Below are 18,225 nucleotides of genomic sequence, written 5' to 3' on the forward strand. Positions count from 1 at the left end.
TTTTTTTTATTTAGTCTAGTCGTATTAGACTTTGCACTGTTTGTAATTTACTAGTTTTATTAGTTTATTAGTTAGTAGTTAGTTTTATTATGTATGCAATTCTTGTTACCCGCTAAAGTCTGTGGATTAGCGGGCTACACATTTGTAAAATAAATAAATAACTGAATACAAATAAAAAAAAACAAACCCTATTTCACTCGTACCTTCTCAATTTGCTACAACGATAAGGAGAGTGGGTACAAAACCGTTTGGTAGAGATGAAACTGATGTCGTTATCTCCGCCAGTCATGTAACGGAAGAAAATTTGTTGGTGCTTTCCTTAGCTTACTAAGATATGTTTTTGTTCTTAACTATTCAGTGTCTAGGCGGTCAATATGTGATGATTTTCCAAAAGTTAACTGCAGCTCCCTTCCTCCCCAGGACCCCCATCCTCCTTCGCCGCTGCAGCCAGTGCGCATGCTCGGTCTGCGGCGCTCGCCTCAGCCGCGTTATTATTGTCGAGACCGTTCTCTCTCAGAAAAAAAATGGCGGCGAGTCAAGGAGGAGGAGCAGCAGCGGCGGCGGCCACCACTGCCATAGCGGCAACAACAGCGGTGCCGGCACCAGGAGCAGGACCTTTCCACCCCACCCCTCCTTACCCCAACGGACCCCAGTGGAGCACGGGCACCGTCTCCCATTCCCACCACACCGTCCGCAGCCTGGACCGGGCCCTGGAGGAGGCGGTGAACACGGGCATCTTGAACCTGAGCGGCCGCAAGCTGAGAGACTTCCCCGGGAGCGGATACGAGTTGACCGACACCACTCAAGCAGGTAGGCGTCCGCGACCATCCCTTGCCCCCCCCCCCCCCCCCCCCCCCCCCCGCCCCCGCCGCTCGCTTTCCAGGGCAGCCCGAACCTCGCGCGCCCGCTCTGTCTCGCGCCAGGTGACAGGTTCCAGCCGGGATCCAGTCCTGCGCCCGCTGCCCCTCATTGCCATGCTCGGCACAAGCCCGGCAGACTGCGGCACTTGCCCCCTTTGTGTGCAGCTCCAGAAGGAGCAGTTCCCTGCTTCCTTCCTGCGGCACTCGCTCTGCTTTCTTTTCGTTTCATTGTTGTTATTTTAAATCTTTGAAAAAAGGAGGAAGAGGGTTTTTTTTTTTAATTTTTGTTATTAAACAGGTAGCTGGGTTTGTTAGGGTTGTCACCCGCAGCGAGAGCTGGAGCATATAAACCCGGAGTCTTGGGGAACATTTAGACAATGTAATATTGACGAGCATTCATTAGTAATCAAGTCATAACTTTGAGAAATGGGATAGATACATCGTATTCTATTTTATTACGATCTTATTCGGTTATTTCTGTTAAGAAAATTATTTTGGGTAACTGAAGCAGTATTTGTCATAGTACTGGTGGTGGTGATTGGTTTATCATTTTGAATGAGGGTCTTTCCATTCTATTGCTTTCATTCATCTGTGACTGACCTGTTTCTCCCATGGTCTGTCGGGACTGTGTTCTGAGTATTCTTTGTTGTGAGATGCGTTTTCAAGTGTTTCTTAGATGGGTAGGTTACTTTAAATAATCAGTTCTAGCCTTAATGTATCTCTGTGTCATGTTAGACACATTCTGTTCCAGTATGCAGATCTAGTAAGGTATGCGTTATTTTAAAATCTTATTGGGTCAATTTTTGTCATGTATCTGATATTATCTCTTGTAGATGCGAGGAAGACAAAATTGCTTAAGTTACAGAATGTGTCTTTTAAACAAATTGTTTTGATGGACATATTTTAAAAATGCCTCTTTATGTAGTGAATGAAAAAGCTTGCTGAATTTCAAGAATAAAATTAAATAATTTTAAGTGTCAATGAAAAATGCTTTTCTTTCAGCTTCAAAATGATATTTTAGGCATGTGAGCCTGGGTGAGATACCTTGAGATTATGTTGAAGTATGGAGAATAAGATTTGCAGTGTTTTTCCATCTTTAAGGTTCTGTTAACAGAAATAGAATAACAGTACTTGTATAGTTGTCATGAACATGTTGATAAATATATCCAGTACAGTGTAAGATGCAGCTGAGTGTTCAAAATCTATTGCTACTACTAAAAGATCCATTTATGCAAGTTTTTGTAGAGTCTGTATCTCAGGTTCCTTTTTCTTGCTATGTATTGTAAATTGACTGTGTGGCCTACTTAATAAACTTGGTTAACCTGCGTTACTGCGATGCTTTTATTGGGTATCATGCTAAAATTACTACTGCAGTGCCATTCTCCTAGGCCTTCCCAAAAATTCTATCCAACCCCTCCAAATGATCCAGAATCCCGCTGCCCGTATCCTCACCAACGCCCACAGAAATGACCACATTACCCCTGTCCTCAAACATCTTCATTGGCTGCCAATCACATCACGGATCCTATACAAGACTCTCACCCTCATCCATAAATCACTGCACAACAAAAATATGAACCGGTTCAAAGAGTCCCTTACGTTTTGCACCCCTGCCAGACCCACCAGAAACCAATATCTGGCAACCTTACACACACCTTCACCCAAACTTACTAAACTTTCGTTCACCAAAGACCGGGCGCTTACCATAGCAGGTCCTACCCTATGGAGCAACATGCCCTCCATACTTCGCCAGGAATCGTGCCCAAAGAAATTCAAACAGAACCTTAAGACCTGGCTCTTCAAACAGGCTTATACGTGAAATACAGTTCCATACCCCCCTCTGTCTCTTCCCCCCCCCCCTTCTTCTTGGTCTCCTTAATGAGATATCTCGAATTTAATGTGATACATACTTTCCTCTACTCTGCTCAGTTGACCCCCACCTCTCCATGTCCATCAATTATAAATCCCTTTCCTAGAACTATAAGTCCTTCCTCCTCCTTCCCCTCTGCCTTTTATCACCTTTGCTCGTTACCGGGTCGATACAGTAAGGCCGCGTTAGAGTGCGGCAGTGTCGGGCGCACCCTCATTTGCCCTACGCACTGTTCTGATCACATACCGCTCGATACTCTATTTAAATTGCTTGCAAATGCAAGCCGCGTATGCAAAGCGTTAGGGGAAGCGTTAGGCCCGCGCAACCTATTTTACTGTATAGGCGCTTAATAAAGCTGTTGCCGAGCCAGGAAGTGGATCCGAACTTTAACCCAGGAAAACCTAAAAACCGAAAATCCCCTCCTCCCGAAGCGGCTCGACATGTGCCAACTTACCTTTTGTTGCTTCTCATCCCCTTCCCTTCTCTGCCGCCCTCCAGAGGGGGCGGCCGGCGGCGAAAGCGGCTCGCAGCATTCCTCCCCCCCCCCCCCCCCCCCCCCCGCGCAGGTTCCGGTTCTCCTGGCTCGGCAACAGCAGTACAACAGCTAGGGCTCCATCCGGCTTGCAGCGTTCCTTCCCCCCCCCCCCCCCCCCCACCACGCAGGTCCCGGTTTCTCCTGGCTCGGCATGAAGTACCCTCTCCGGCACAAGCGAAGCGTTCTTTCGTTGGCCGGAGGGCCCGTCGATTTGGGCGCTCCGGCCAATGAAAGCACAGACGGGCGCGCTTTCATTGGCCGGAGGGCCCGTCGATTTGGGCGCTCCGGCCAACGAAAGAAGGCTTCACTTCGCTCGTGCCGGAGAGGGCACTTCACGCCGAGCCAGGAGAACCGGGACCTGCGCGGGGGGAACCGCTGCGAGCCGCTTTCGCCGCCGGCTGCCCCCTCCGGAGGGCGGCAGAGAAGGGAAGGGGCTGAAAAGCAACAAAAGGTAAGAAAATGTCGAGTCGCTTCGGGAGGAGGGGATTTTAGGTTTTTAGAGGTTTCCTTTTGGGGGAAAGTTTGCCGTCTACCCTTACCCCTGCCTCTAACGCAGGGGTAAGGGTAGGCGGTAAGTTAGCAGGTTAAACGCGGGGCAAAATGACAGGGTAAAAAAGCGATAGTCGGGGCGCGCGTTACTGTATGGGAGGGAATAGCTAATTCGATCGTTTACATTTAATATACATGCTGCGTGCGGAAGGGGTTACCCGGGGATTTAAAGAGGCGGTAAGGATGGGTTAAAGGGGATAGTGAATCGCAGGAAGGGCTAACACGGCCGGAAAGTGAGTAGAAAGCGGGTTAGGAGCGGGGTAACCGCGGCCCCACTTTACTGTATCGAGCTGTACGTCATTTATTACTTAGCTCCTCCCCTGTTCTGTAAAAACTCTGTAAAAATGTTGTTATACTCCTTGCCTTGTTAGCCTGTAATTTGATTACATTGCCTTGTTAGCCCTTAATTTAATTCTCCAGCACCTTGCCCCTAATTTTAATTATTACACAATCCCTTGCTACTAATATTAATTTTATTTTTGTTTAGTTATTCCCTCTTTAGTACAATTTTGCTGCCTATGCTTTCCTAATCTTTGCCTTGTTAGCCTTTGCTACCCCAGTTCCTTGTTTTCTGTTAAGCTTTATTGCTGCATTTTGTTATATGTAAACCGATGAGATGTTCACAATGACTGTCAGTATATAAAAATGTTTAAATAAATAAAATTGGATTTACTTTGGCCAGTAAGAAATCTCCATTTCTGTTGCTAGTAATGCATAAAAGTGAGCTAAATCTAGCTCTGATTTTTTTTTTTTTTTTTTTTTTTTGGTTGGAGGGGGGAGGCAATCAATGTACCTTATGCTAGCTTCACTCCTTGGAACAAAAGAATGGGCTCAGTGAATCTCCCCCTCCTACTCACCCACCCAGGAGAGCAGGCCCTACTAGCCCAAAAGTACCTCCTGCCATCCCAGCCTTGAATAGCAGGGCACCATTGCCTCTGAATGCACTAATGGCACTCGGAGTACCCATGTTCTCCCTAGATCATTCTCTCCTGTATCCCATCCATGCCCAGGACTGGTAATAGATGAGGAGAGATCAAGAGGTATAATTGTTTTTGTGCTACAGGCTGGGTTCACACACATCTATTTATTTATTTAACATCTCTTCTGCATAAAATTCAGTGGATTTGTTCAGAGCGGAGTACATCCTTCAACATAATTACACATTTATCATGAGGTATTCTATCTGCACCTTCGCATACCCCAATGTATATCTTAATCTCTCGTCCCCCTCTTATTTTTCCTCCTCCAAGTTATACATCCTTGTTATAATGTAACTTTACTCTCCTTCAAATTGTATTTACTGTTTGGTTGGTTATAGTTCCTAATTGTTTGATGTAAACCGAGTTGATTTGATTTGTATCAAGAAATTCGGTATAGAAAAGCCTTTAATAATAATAAATAAATAAATAAATTAAAACACAAAATACCTAATCACGATAGAACACATTCATAATTATAAAAACTAACATTGTTCTTATACTCCTCAATAAAATAAATATCCGTAATTTAGTTTCTAAAACAATTTGTCTTGCTGTTCCCTTAGCTGCCTTGGGAAAACATTCTACATAGTTGGACCTATATATGAAAATGCCCTTAGCCTGTTTTGCTGTAACCTATATTTCCGATTTAAAAGTTAAGGTTAAGAGTTTTGCTCCTGAAAACTTGATGAGTAGGAACATAATTCAACAGTCTCTTTCTAAGGGTACACAGGGTTTTAGATTACAGTAATTTATGAATTATAATCATTTTAAATTGTGTACATGTATGTATTGATAACCAATGTAAATTATATAAAATGTGTTATATGAGCAGCCCATGATACATCCCATAATTAATCTTGCCTCAGCATATTGTATAATCTGCAGTACTTGTAAATTTTTTTTGCGTAGGCTGTTATACCATTATCAAGCTACTGTGATTTACTTTTAAGTCTTTGCGCAGATAATGAGCTGATTTGTATGTTTGCATGTAGCGCAGCTCATTACCAGTTTGCTCACTTGGGTTAAAGGTAATGCATGCACCTACATTACCTTTAAAATGTGGTGTAGCCCTGTTAACCCCATTTATATAGAAATGCCGACTTGTTAACAAAAACACTGATTTAGTGAGTTGGCAGGCAGGTGGCCCAGTAACAGCTAGAAGTCTTTTCAGAGAACAAAAACTGAACTAGACAAGAAAAAGGAAAGAAAGCTGGAATTACTTTCATGTACCCCACACTAATTCACAGTATTCACGGAGGCCTTATTTGAGTTGCAGTTTCTATACCCTCAGGAACAAAAACAAGTTGCTCCTCAAGAAGTCACAATAGCTGCACATAGGACATTTCTCTCCAGATAAAATTAATCTGAGCTGAGGATCCATAGAAATTATACAGTTTGTTGGAAATAAATATGTGACAGAACACCAAATTCCACGCTGCATTTATTTCACTGTTGCTTCATTAGGGATTTCATTTCAAGTTTAGAAAACATTCCCCTCTCTTGATGGTTAAGTTCATGAACATATTGACATAGCGATAGTGACACTTACAGAAGGGTGAGATTTAACTCCCATGCTAGTTGAAAATTTTTGTCACTATTTGCAACCAGTAGCAGTGCTGTATATTTTATATTGATCCTATCCAAGCTGTAAGTAATTTCATTGATTGGAAAGCACCAAATATAAACTGTTTTAGTGATTTAAAAATGGTATAAAATTGTCTGCAATGGTTTTTGTCTCCTCTGCAGGGCTGTTTGTGACCTTTCACAAGATTAAATCTTGAAAAATTTTTTAGTTGAAAATTGTTTCAACTTTGTTTGAGGTGTTGACAGTGCATCAACACTTAAAGCCATTTTTATTTGCCCTCTGAGGACAAGGCTTGGCAGAACTGGTCTACTTTGCAAGCTGCAGGATGTGGAAGTATTTAATGATTTTAAATATACTCAGTAGACCTAACTTGTTTTCCACCTCTCCTGCCAATCTGTTCTTGCTAGTTAATTAATGGAGTACAGGAGTTGTAGCTTTTAATTTACTTCACCAAAAGATATTTGCACTTTTTCACTACAAATGAATGATCATTTATTGACAGCAGATGTACTCTGGGGCATGGGTTAATATATTTAGAGTTAATCTAATTTTATGTTTTTGAAAAGAATAGTAATATGTTGTGTATTTAAGGTACTCTAAGTTTTATATGTATCACATTATATTTGTGCATATGTAAAGAAAAGGATTGCGATTTTTTTTTTTTTTTTTTTTTTTTTTAAGAATTCATTCAACAGTTCTAACTGATAAAATAAGATTTTATTTTACTTCTGATGAGAGAGTACCAGGCCCGGTGTGCAATATCGTGCATTTGCACGGGGGCAGCACACTTAGGGGGGTGGGTGGGCAGCACTTACGGGACTGGTGACTCGGGAGCAGACAGTTGCGGTCGTTGATGGCACATGCAGTCTAAAATTGGATTTGTGGGGAGCGAGGCGGACGATGCAATCCTGCTGGCACGCCACTATCTAAAAAAGAATTCGTGGGGGGGGGGGCTTATCTGAGCTGCAGCTGGCAGGGATATGAAGCACAGCTTAACAAAAGGCCTTCTATACATGTAGCAGAGAGCAGGAACTGAGTTGCAGGTGGATTCAGCCAGACATAGCTGACTTGGAAAAAAAAGACCTAAAACATCCTGTTCTGGCACAGGCAGCCAGCCCAACTGACCCAGGTGACTCCACAGGCAGGCCAATAGCTGAAGCCTTCGAAATTGCGTAGGGGGCTGCATCAGCAGGGGGAGGAGGGGCAGGAAGCAGAGTAATCTGCGCGGAGGCTGGCCAGAAGCAAAGCGAGGAGCAGCAGAAGCTTCCATGCAGGGAGGAGTTGGTCAGAAGAGAAAGGCAGCTGCGCTGTGTGGTCCCGTGTATAGCAGGCCTGAGGCTGCAGGTCATTGCAGTAAAGAGGGGAAGGCAGCAAGCAGGTGCTTTGCTTTAGGCAGAAGAGAGGGGAGGGAGGACTGGTGTCAGCCTGCTGGAGCCGGAAAAGGGTAACCTAAAGCAAACTGGATGGTTAAACTGAGGAAGGGAGGCAAACTGGGCAGGGCATTGAGCTTAAGCGCAGGGGTCGGGAACTTTTTTGGCTGAGAGACATGAACGCCACATATTTTAAAATGTAATTCCGTGAGAGCCATACTAACTACAACCCCCCACCCCCTGACCCCCCCACCCGAAGACCTGCCAAAAGTCCCTGGTGGTCCAGCGGGGGGTCCGGGGCGATCTCCTTGACTTGGCTGTCGGCTGCCAGTTAGTCAAAATGGCGCTGACTGCCCTTTGCCCTCACTATGTCACTGGGGTCGACCAATGGCAGCGGTAACCCCTGTGACATAGTAAGGGCAAGGGGCCGTCGACGTCATTTTGATTACTGGCAGCTGACGGCCCTTTGCGGCAAAGGCTTTGCCCTTACTAGTCACAGGGGCTACCGCCGCCATTGGTCGACCCCAGTGACAATAGTGAGGGCAAAGGGCCGTCGGCGCCATTTTGACTACTGGCAGCCGACAGCCCAAGTTCCAGGAGATCGCTCCCGGACCCCCGCTGGAACCACCAGGGACTTTTGGCAGGTCTGGGGGTGTCAGGATGGTGGGGGGTTTTGTTAGATTTTACTTTTTTATTAAAGATTTGTCTGCGAGCCAGATGCAGCCATCAAAGAGCCACATCTGGCTCGCGGAGTCCATAGGTCTCCTGACCCCTGAAGCTAAGGGATGGAGGGGGCACAGGGCAGGGAGAGAAATATTGGGCAGAGCTTGAGCAGTGGGATGAGCATGGGGCAGAGAACAAACTGGACAGGGGCATTGAGCAGAGAGAAGGGGCAGGGACCAAATTGGGTAGGGCATTGGAGGGGAGGGTGCAGGAACAAACTGGGCAGGTCATTGAGTGGAGGAAAGGGCACAGGGCAGAAGACAAATTGGATGTTGAGCCTGGGGAGTCCCAGTTTGTGGTTGTCTAGAATTTGGTGCCTGTGGCGCGTGCCTGTGTTGCCTGTGCCTAAATCCAGCCCTGGTTTCTAGCCTGATTGTAATTTTACAGTACTCATGGGGGAATTCTGCATCTTTGAGTAGTAATTCAAATGTAATACAAAAAAATGAATTATTACTCAAAGGAAATGATTGTATTGTGCTTTGATTTTAAAATATTGACTGTGAACATAAGAAAATGCCATACTGGGTCAGACCAAGGGTCCATCAAGTCCAGCATCCTGTTTCCAACAGTGGCCAATCCAGGCCATAAGAACCTGGCAAGTACCCAAAAACTAAGTCTATTCCATGTTACCATTGCTAATGGCAGTGGCTATTCTCTAGGTGAAACTTAATATGCAGTAATGGACTTCTCCTCCAAGAAGTTATCCAATCCTTTTTAAACACAGCTATACTACTGCACTAACCACATCCTCTGGCAACAAATTCCAGAGTTTAATTGTGCGTTGATTAAAAAAGAACTTTCTCCGATTAGTTTTAAATGTGCCCCATGCTAACTTCATGGAGTGCCCCCTAGTCTTTCTACTATCCGAAAGAGTAAATAACCGATTCACATCTACCCGTTCTAGACCTCTAATGATTTTAAACACCTCTATCATATCCCCCCTCAGTTGTTTCTTCTCCAAGCTGAAAAGTCCTAACCTCTTTAGTCTTTCCTCATAGAGGAGTTGTTCCATTCCCCTTATCATTTTGGTAGCCCTTCTCTGTACCTTCTCCATCGCAATTATATCTTTTTTTGAGATGCGGCGACCAGAATTGTACACAGTATTCAAGGTGCGGTCTCACCATGGAGCGATAGAGGCATTATGACATTTTCCGTTTTATTCACCATTCCCTTTCTAATAATTCCCAACATTCTGTTTGCTTTTTTGACTGCCGCAGCACACTGAACCGACGATTTCAATGTGTTATCCACTATGACACCTAGATCTCTTTCTTGGGTTGTAGCACCTAATATGGAACCCAACATTGTGTAATTATAGCATGGGTTATTTTTCCCTATATGCATCACCTTGCACTTATCCACATTAAATTTCATCTGCCATTTGATGCCCAATTTTCCAGTCTCACAAGGTCTTCCTGCAATTTATCACAATCTGCTTGTGATTTAACTACTCTGAACAATTTTGTGTCATCTGCAAATTTGATTATCTCACTCATCGTATTTTTTTCCAGATCATTTATAAATATATTGAAAAGTAAGGGTCCCAATACAGATCCCTGAGGCACTCCTCTGTCCACTCCCTTCCACTGAGAAAATTATCCATTTAATCCTACTCTCTGTTTCCTGTCTTTTGCCAGTTTGTAATCCACGAAAGGACACGCCACCTATCCCATGACTTTTTACTTTTCCTAGAAGCCTCTCATGAGGAACTTTGTCAAACGCCTTCTGAAAATCCAAGTACTATATCTAACCGGTTCACCTTTATCCACATGTTTATTAACTCCTTCAAAAAGTGAAGCAGATTTGTGAGGCAAGACTTGCACTGGGTAAAGCCATGCTGACTTTGTTCCATTAAACCCTGTCTTTCTATATGTTCTGTGATTTTGATGTTTAGAATACTTTCCACTATTTTCCTGGCACTGAAGTCAGGCTAACCGGTCTGTAGTTTCCCGGATCGCCCCTGGAGCCCTTTTTAAATATTGGGCTTACATTTGCTATCCTCCAGTCTTTAGGTACAATGGATGATTTTAATGATAGGTTACAAATTTTTTACTAATAGGTCTGAAATTTCATTTTTTAGTTCCTTCAGAACACAAGTACCTAAACATTAAATGAATAGATCCCACTGAATGTGCTGGAGGCTGGCTGTTTGGCTGTGTGGAGGTAACAATTTTAATTTGTGGTCAACTATTCTGTATTTGGCGTGATCAAGGTGAGCTGATGTATTATTTTGCTAGTGTGTAGGGGTCTGTAGCAGTCTTGTTCATTGTGTTTTCCCAACAGGAGATGCATTTTTGGTGTACAATCTGGTGCAGTCTTTGCAGTGCTGCCCTTTCATAGGTTAGAGATGTTTGTGTGAATTCTGAAAGTTAGTATTGCTATGGTATGGCAGGTTTGAGGTTTGCTACCTATGTCGTCCTGAGTGTTTGTTTTTTCTTTTTTTCAGGATTTTATATCGTTTCTTAGATCAGTGGTTCTCAACCTTTTTCCCATCATGAAACAACTGATAGACCATGCTCACATGTGTGACACATTGCTCATTACAATTCACAGCGGAAATAATACTGGATCTTTATTTTTGTTTTTAATTATTTGTATTATTAAGAATGACACAAGGGAAAGATAAGCACTCTGAACAGAAATTGCATAAATAGTAAATATCCCATATCAAAACACCAATTTCCAGCACTCAAACAGTAACTATGTTAACTAAGAAAAGGCAACATGAAAATATTACGCCAGGCCTTAAGACACCAATACACCACCTATTAGGAAAACGGACCAAACTAGGCTGCTGTAGAGCCCTACACAGAAACTACATGCCAGCAGAAAACCTCACCTCAATCACATGTGCAGACCCTCACTGAATAAAGAGACCATAAAGCATAACTAGAAACATGCAGACAAAAACTGAACTGGAAACCGCAACAAGCCAGAGAGACTGTATGCAGTGTAATAAGGGAGAAAGAGAATCTTCACCACTCCTCAAAACAAATCAAGAAATAAAATCTATAGCGGTAAAACCATATTAATAAAAGAACAGATTTCAAAATAGCTGATGAATAGAATCCAATAATTAAAAACGCGTATCAAAAATTTCTAGATACAATAAAATATTTCGAATAGTAGACACAAATACCAATGAAAATAAGGAAAAAAAATTGCTTTGCTCTGCATACCTGGAAATTTGTTATCCAGGTGCCCTGCGATTGTTTTGAATTCACGGGAGAAGGGATGGTTTGCTTGCAACTTTCTCCTCTGTCTCACTGGTTGTCAATCACACACGCATAGGCTTTCAATCACGCACATGTACACATGCTTTTCTCTCTCACTTATAGGCTCTTAATTACACATTTACACACAATGCTGTCTGTCTTACACACACTCACACACTTTCAGACACATTATGCTTGCTCACTTACTCACTCTCTCCCACCCCCTCCCATCGAACTAAGAGCAGCAGCAACCTCCTCCAATTCCAGCCCTCGCGGCCTCGAGAAAGGACTCCCATCCGCTGCGGGGCTGACGCTGCTCCTCTTTTGCTTAAATAGAAGTAATTCAGGATACTTTCCTTTAGCTGATAAGGGTACAGTTCTATTTAAGCAAAATGATAAGAGGAATCTAATACCCGCTTGGAAAAAGAATATTACATATAGCATATTTTTACATAAACAAAAAACTTCTGAAAAAAACAACAAAAAGCAATTGGCACCGTGGTGGAAAGACCGATGATTGATTAAAGATGTTCCCATAAGCGTTTGAGCAAGGAGCAGATAAGTCCAAAAACTGTGGGATGGTATGAAGGTCTATAATAACCACACCTGGTATATGAATGATGGGTTCTTGTGTTGAAAAATGCAAATTTGAAAAATTCAATAATTTTAATTGTTGAAGCGGTTCTGTATAATTCGTAATAATTCTATCCTCAACTCAGAAAAAACGAGTATTCACAGTATATTACTTAAAGACTGCCATGTATTTTTTGACCATATAAAGTTTGCAGAATTATAAGTTTGTGTGCAGAATTCCCCCAGGAGTAATACCTTTACCAGTTGACTCAGACATACTTCATTTCATCTAGATTCTCTAACTCTTCACCTTGAACCCCCACCAGTTCATTCAGACCTCCCACCCAAAACTGCAGACAACAGACAAATCTGATTTCACTTGCACTAGTTATTTAACAGGTGTAAAATTGTATGTATGTTTGGTAATGTATATGCATATCTCTTACAAAATAACAACTACCATGTGTTCATTTGAACCTCACCTTAGAACAGGGATGGCGAACTCCAGTCCTCGAGGGCTGCAAACAGGCCAGGTTTTCAGGATATCCACAATGAGCACGCATGAGAGAGATTTGCATCCAATGGAGGCAGTGTATGCAGACCATTCTCATACATTTTCATTGTGGATATCCTGAAAACCTGGCCTGTTAGCAGCCCTCGAGGACTGGAGTTTGCCATCCCTGCCTTAGAATGTCCCAAACCACCCCCTTTTCCCCTAGTAAAATATACATGGAAACTGTAACTATCATGAACTCTTGATATTTATAAAATAGTATGTATACACGTAGATGCTATTTTTATGCGCGGGACCTCTTTGAAAATTCACTCCAGTAAATCTAAGATGGTACCACTATGATATCTGTAAAGAATGAATTGTTTAAAACAAGAGGAGGTAATAGTCATCATAAATGATGCATGTCTTACTTAAAACTATTGTAAAACCATAGAGCTTGATTTGCCCAGCTGTTGATTACAAGGGAAGGTGAAATATTTAACCACCTGAGAGCAAAGAAATTAACTTGGTGAGTTGAATGTTATCAAATAGGTAAAACATTGTATTGCGTGTTTTAGACTGATCATTCCCTGAGGCATAGAATGCGTTATTGGTCTCATTAAAATATAGGTAAGTCATTCTCCCTTTTTGGATATGCCTCTAGAAGAAGACAAATGAAGTGCATGTAGAATACTTGCCGTATGTGCTGAGCACAGTCTATGGGCCCACACTTAAATCACAGCCCTGCTTAATTTGCTAGTATTTTAACACTCAGTTGTCTTTGCTCCATATGAATCAATTGGTAGAGAAATACCAGTCAAACACATATGTGTATCCACTACTTACAGTTCCTAAAATTTCTGCTAGTGGTTTCGTAAGTTATAGAACATGAAAAACCGCTGCCATACCAAGCTAGTGTGTTGAAAAAGTATATTTTTACATTTTCTCATCTACCCAATCTTTATTCTCTATCATAGAATGACAGTTGTCATGACCTTGAATGTACACCATCGGCAAAACACACTGTTCCCTTTCATTCACCATTTAATGTCCAATTCCTGCATTGCTCTCATGGCCTCTTACCACACAACAGCATGCAACACCTCAATACAGGACAGCAAGGGTAGGGCCATAGAGCAATGGAGACTCATTTGTCACATTCAGAGGCTCTATCTCTGCACTAGTAACCGGAAAGCATTCCCAGCACTCATGTAATAAAGAAGCTTGTCTTCATAGATGCTGGGAGATGATGTGCCCTATCTATCACCCACACAGAGTAAGTGACCTATGTGAAAGAAAGTACTGCTCAAACTGTTTTTTCTTTTCTGTTCAGGGATACATGTCAGCAGACATGAGTGACCAGGCCATGTACAAGGAAATAGACAAATCTAGAGCCAGAAAAAGGGGGTGGAGGTAACTGTTCATTTTCACTCTCCTTAGCCTATTTTGAAAGGTTGCAATTTATTGTGAGAAGAGCACATGATGCCTTTGCCAGTAGAGCATAGACATGTTTATTTAGCCATTTTATATACTGTCATTCCAAATAAAGATCACAATGGTTTACAACATGATGTACATAATATACATTGACCTCATTAAGTCAATGAAATTGTCAAACATACACATTAAAGGTTGACAGGTACTTGGGATAAGGTATTTAGATTAGAAGATAGGTTCTTAACATTGTCCTTGAGGGTGAATGCTCTGTGTTCAGGTGATTTTTAAGATAGGTTATAGGCATTTTCAAATAACCATATTTTAAGGACACATTTGAATTTCTTTGTTTCTGGGGTCAGTCTTAGATACTCTGGTAGAGAGTTCCATAGCATTGGGCCAGCTATTTAAAACATGTGCTCTCTTATTTTTGTTAGTTGAGTATTCTGTAATGATGGCACAGCTAGTAGTCCTTTGTTTTCAGATCTTAATGATCTCTGTTGCCTGTATGATTGTAGAGCTACATCAACCAAACCAGAGTTGTTAGAATGGATTGTGGAGTGTATTAATGTTAGGACTTTGTAGTTGATGTGGGCTTGTACAGGTAGCCAATGAAGAGCTATCAGCGAATGTGATCGAATTTCCTTGAACCAGTTAAGAGTCTAGCTGCAGCATTTTGTAATAGGTGTAGTTTTGTTTTAGAAGACAGTTGGGAACTCAGAGTAGAAGTGAGTTACAGTAATCTGAGTTTGAGAAGATGAGGGTCTGTAGGACTGTGCGGAAGTCTGGGTGAGTCAGCAATGGTTTTAGTCTATGTAGAAAGCATAGTTTGGCATATCCTGATTTGATTAATTTACTTACGTGCTTTTCCATTGTTATGTTTTCGTCAATCTGGTCAGAGGATGTAATGCTGAAGTTACCCATGTCAAGTGTTTGAGGAATCACTGTAGATAGATTTCTTCTCAATAGAATGATTTGTAGTGTTTAGAGTTAGTTTAAGTTTGAATAGTTCATGTGTCACGAGTTAATTTTGCATTTTTAATAAATTTGGTGCATGGTAAATAGTATTGAATGTTATTGGCATATAGGTAGAAGGTGATTCCTAGCTCATTTAAATGTTTACATAGAGGAAGCATATATATGTTGAATAGAGTTGCCGAGAGAGATGAATCCTGGGGTCCACCTGCATCAGTTGGGAAGGTGTCGGACATGTGATTGCCCAGTTTGACTTGGAATGACCTTTTGATAGGAATGAGGAGAACCACTTCATTACATTGTCGCCAATTCCGATTTTTCAAAGACTGTTGTTCCTTTTAAATAACTCCTAATGTGCCTTAGCACTGGATGATATAAAAATGGAGGCATCACATAAATCGTTGCTGGACTGAATGACAGTGGCATCAGGGAAAAATCTCCACTGCTACTTTAGCCATTCCTCCTTTCTTTGAGCCATTTTACATACAGGTATTCCAGGACTAGTATTGGGGAATCCCGAGATTAACCTTGTAGATCCTTTTGGCGATTCTGGTAAGTATCCTTGTCTTAGTTCTTATCGTTTGTTGGTTCTCACACATTGTTGATGTGTCCAATATGTTTGGCCAGAGTGAGAGTATGTATTAATAGTTTGCTATGAATTGTTTGCACTTCATTAACTAATTAGTGTGTTCGTTCTTTTTTTTTTTTTTTTTTTAGATTGACCCAGACCTTTTGATTGCCTTGCTTCTGGTCTAAGAGTAGGAGTAGGACATGCTGGCCTGGAGGACAGCCAAATGGTTGGATAGGAGGACCTGGATGACCACTCTGGCAGGTCTTGGATAGCACCCCTTTTGAATATTTTCCTTTGTATACTTTTCTTTATTTACCGTGGCTGCCTGTACAAGGCATAAAGTTTCACTTCCTGTGGTTGATGTGTGAATACTGGTGTGGTAGATGCTCTGGTGTTTAAATATCTGACACAGATCCAGCTGTGCAACAGTGCATGCTCTTTGCTTTTTTCTTTGTCCTCTGTGACTGTAAGTATTGTGGTATCATTCTTTTATGTTTTAATACAACATTACTGTTTTATTTGCTATTATGGCATGTGCCAAAGTTTGGATACCCTTTCAGTTGGGCTATTACTACTTTTTAAAGTTTTTAAGGCCCAAAAAGTTGACTGACTTGTTAGGCCTTTAATGAGATGAAAACAATTCCACAGTTGAACAAATACTCTGATCCTTCTAATTCAAACTTGGGTTGTGAGATTATTTTCTATTTACTTTCAACAGCCATGGGTTCCTTAAAGCAGCTGTTTGAGTATTGAGCAATGATTTTACTTAAATCTCTAAAACTTAAAGGTAGATTTTAAAAGCTTTAAGTGGACAAAAATGGCCACATACATGCATAAGTGGGCCGTGTGGGAGCTACACAAATTTTAAAAAGCTGAGAAGGGTGTGCGTACATTGAGGTACGAGCACTGAGGAAAAAGTAGGCGGAAAAGGGGCATAGGCCTTCTGGAGGCAGGACCAGCACAGATGCGTATAACTCTAATTTTCCTCAGCTGACGTGCATCACTTTGCTACAGCTCCTTCTTAGGCGCAGGAATCCGGTGAACATCAGGGGAGAGAGAGAGACTATAAGGCTCAGTCTGATACTCTATATATGGACCATTGTAAGGGAGATGCTTTGATTCGAGGTGGGTTGGGGGGGGGGGGTGGTGTTACTGACACATTCAGAAATATCCATTGTAAAATTGCTATTAAAGAATTTTTTACTTTATAAGTGATGAAAATTCTAACGAGTTGATTTATACACTGCATTGTTTCCTAACTGCATTGTATAAATCAACTCCTTTTCATCACTTAACACCCAAGGAACCACTTTAATCATGGATGCCCAGCCTCTACCAAAATCAGAAAAACCCTTCAACCCAACAGGTACAAGGCATTTTCTCAGTTAGCAGACCACTTCACCTCAATCACAAATGCAGGCCATAAAGTATAAATAGTAAGGTATAGACAAAAAACTGTACTAGAAACTACTAAAAGCTAGACTCATATGCAGTGCAATAAATCAAAACCAGAAATATCACCATTCCTCAGAACAAAGTCAAGAAATATAAATCACACATAACAGTGAGGAAACTGTACTAATAAATAATTTCAGAATAGATGACAAATAGACCACCTAATAATTAAGAAGAAAAAGGATAAAAAAACTTTAAACACTTCCCCAAAAATCAATCAAATGTTTAAAACAGCATGTATATCAAACACCCAATAATTTAAAACTAATAAGAATAAAAAAAAATGTTCCCCCTCCCTTCTCCATACTTGGAAACTTTTCAGTCCACTCACCCTGAGATTGTAGACTGTCTTTCACAAGCACATACCCAAGCAGGCTCCCAGTCTCGCTCTCTTTTCACAGGCATACACACAAGTGTAGGTAAGTTTAGGGGTTCAGGAACTGTCTGCTACAGTGCATTTATGGTTCCCCCTCCTTGGGGGTGGTAGTGCTTCAGATAGTTTCTCCCTATTTCCTCCTACCCTCACCTCGCAGTCCTAAGTCAGGAAAAGACAGCGTTTTTATCCACAGAATTAGAATTTTATTTATCTGATTTTGCAGGATTAGCATTTAGAAGATAATTCATGTCCCTAACATCCTTGCTACTTAACACCAGTTTAGTCTAAATACAGCCCTGCACCTTTAGCAGTTTAAACATGCCATAGACCTTAGCCTGCCTGGAAGATTAATACCTACTGCTAATTTACTAGTCCCACTTCCTTCTGGAGATTTCCCTCTGAAGCAGTCTTGGGCTGGAGGTCTCTGGTGCTGTCCTCGGGGTGGTCTGGCTTCTCTTGGTTCTGGAACTGGTTGGGTTCTTGGGTACTGGCAGGGCTTCTCTTCCACTGCTCTTGGTGGATCCAGGCTTCCGGCTTGGCTCCCAGGTCTCAGGCAGTCGTTCCTCTCTCCCATCTCCTAGCCACACCCAGTCTTCTTCCTCGATAGCAGGGGGTGTTGGGGCTGCTTTGAGACAGTTTCTCCTGCCGAATCATGCCGTGG

At 42.0% G+C, this 18,225-nt stretch overlaps 1 protein-coding gene across 3 annotated transcripts in view; it reads left to right on the plus strand.

The window, feature by feature from the left end:
• Positions 1-510: 510 nt before the first annotated feature.
• Positions 511-18,225, plus strand: part of LRCH2 (leucine rich repeats and calponin homology domain containing 2) — a 395,406-nt gene continuing 377,691 nt past the window's right edge. For all 3 annotated transcript variants that reach the window (XR_003857457.1, XR_003857458.1, XM_029606513.1), the window contains exon 1: positions 511-810. Coding sequence is in view for 1 of the 3 variants with exons in the window: in XM_029606513.1 (XP_029462373.1) it covers positions 525-810 (286 nt within the window). In the remaining 2 variants the exon portion in view is untranslated. The remainder of the gene's footprint in view (positions 811-18,225) is intronic.

Source organism: Rhinatrema bivittatum, chromosome 6 (assembly GCF_901001135.1).
Source record: "Rhinatrema bivittatum chromosome 6, aRhiBiv1.1, whole genome shotgun sequence".
Lineage (NCBI taxonomy): Eukaryota > Metazoa > Chordata > Amphibia > Gymnophiona > Rhinatrematidae > Rhinatrema > Rhinatrema bivittatum.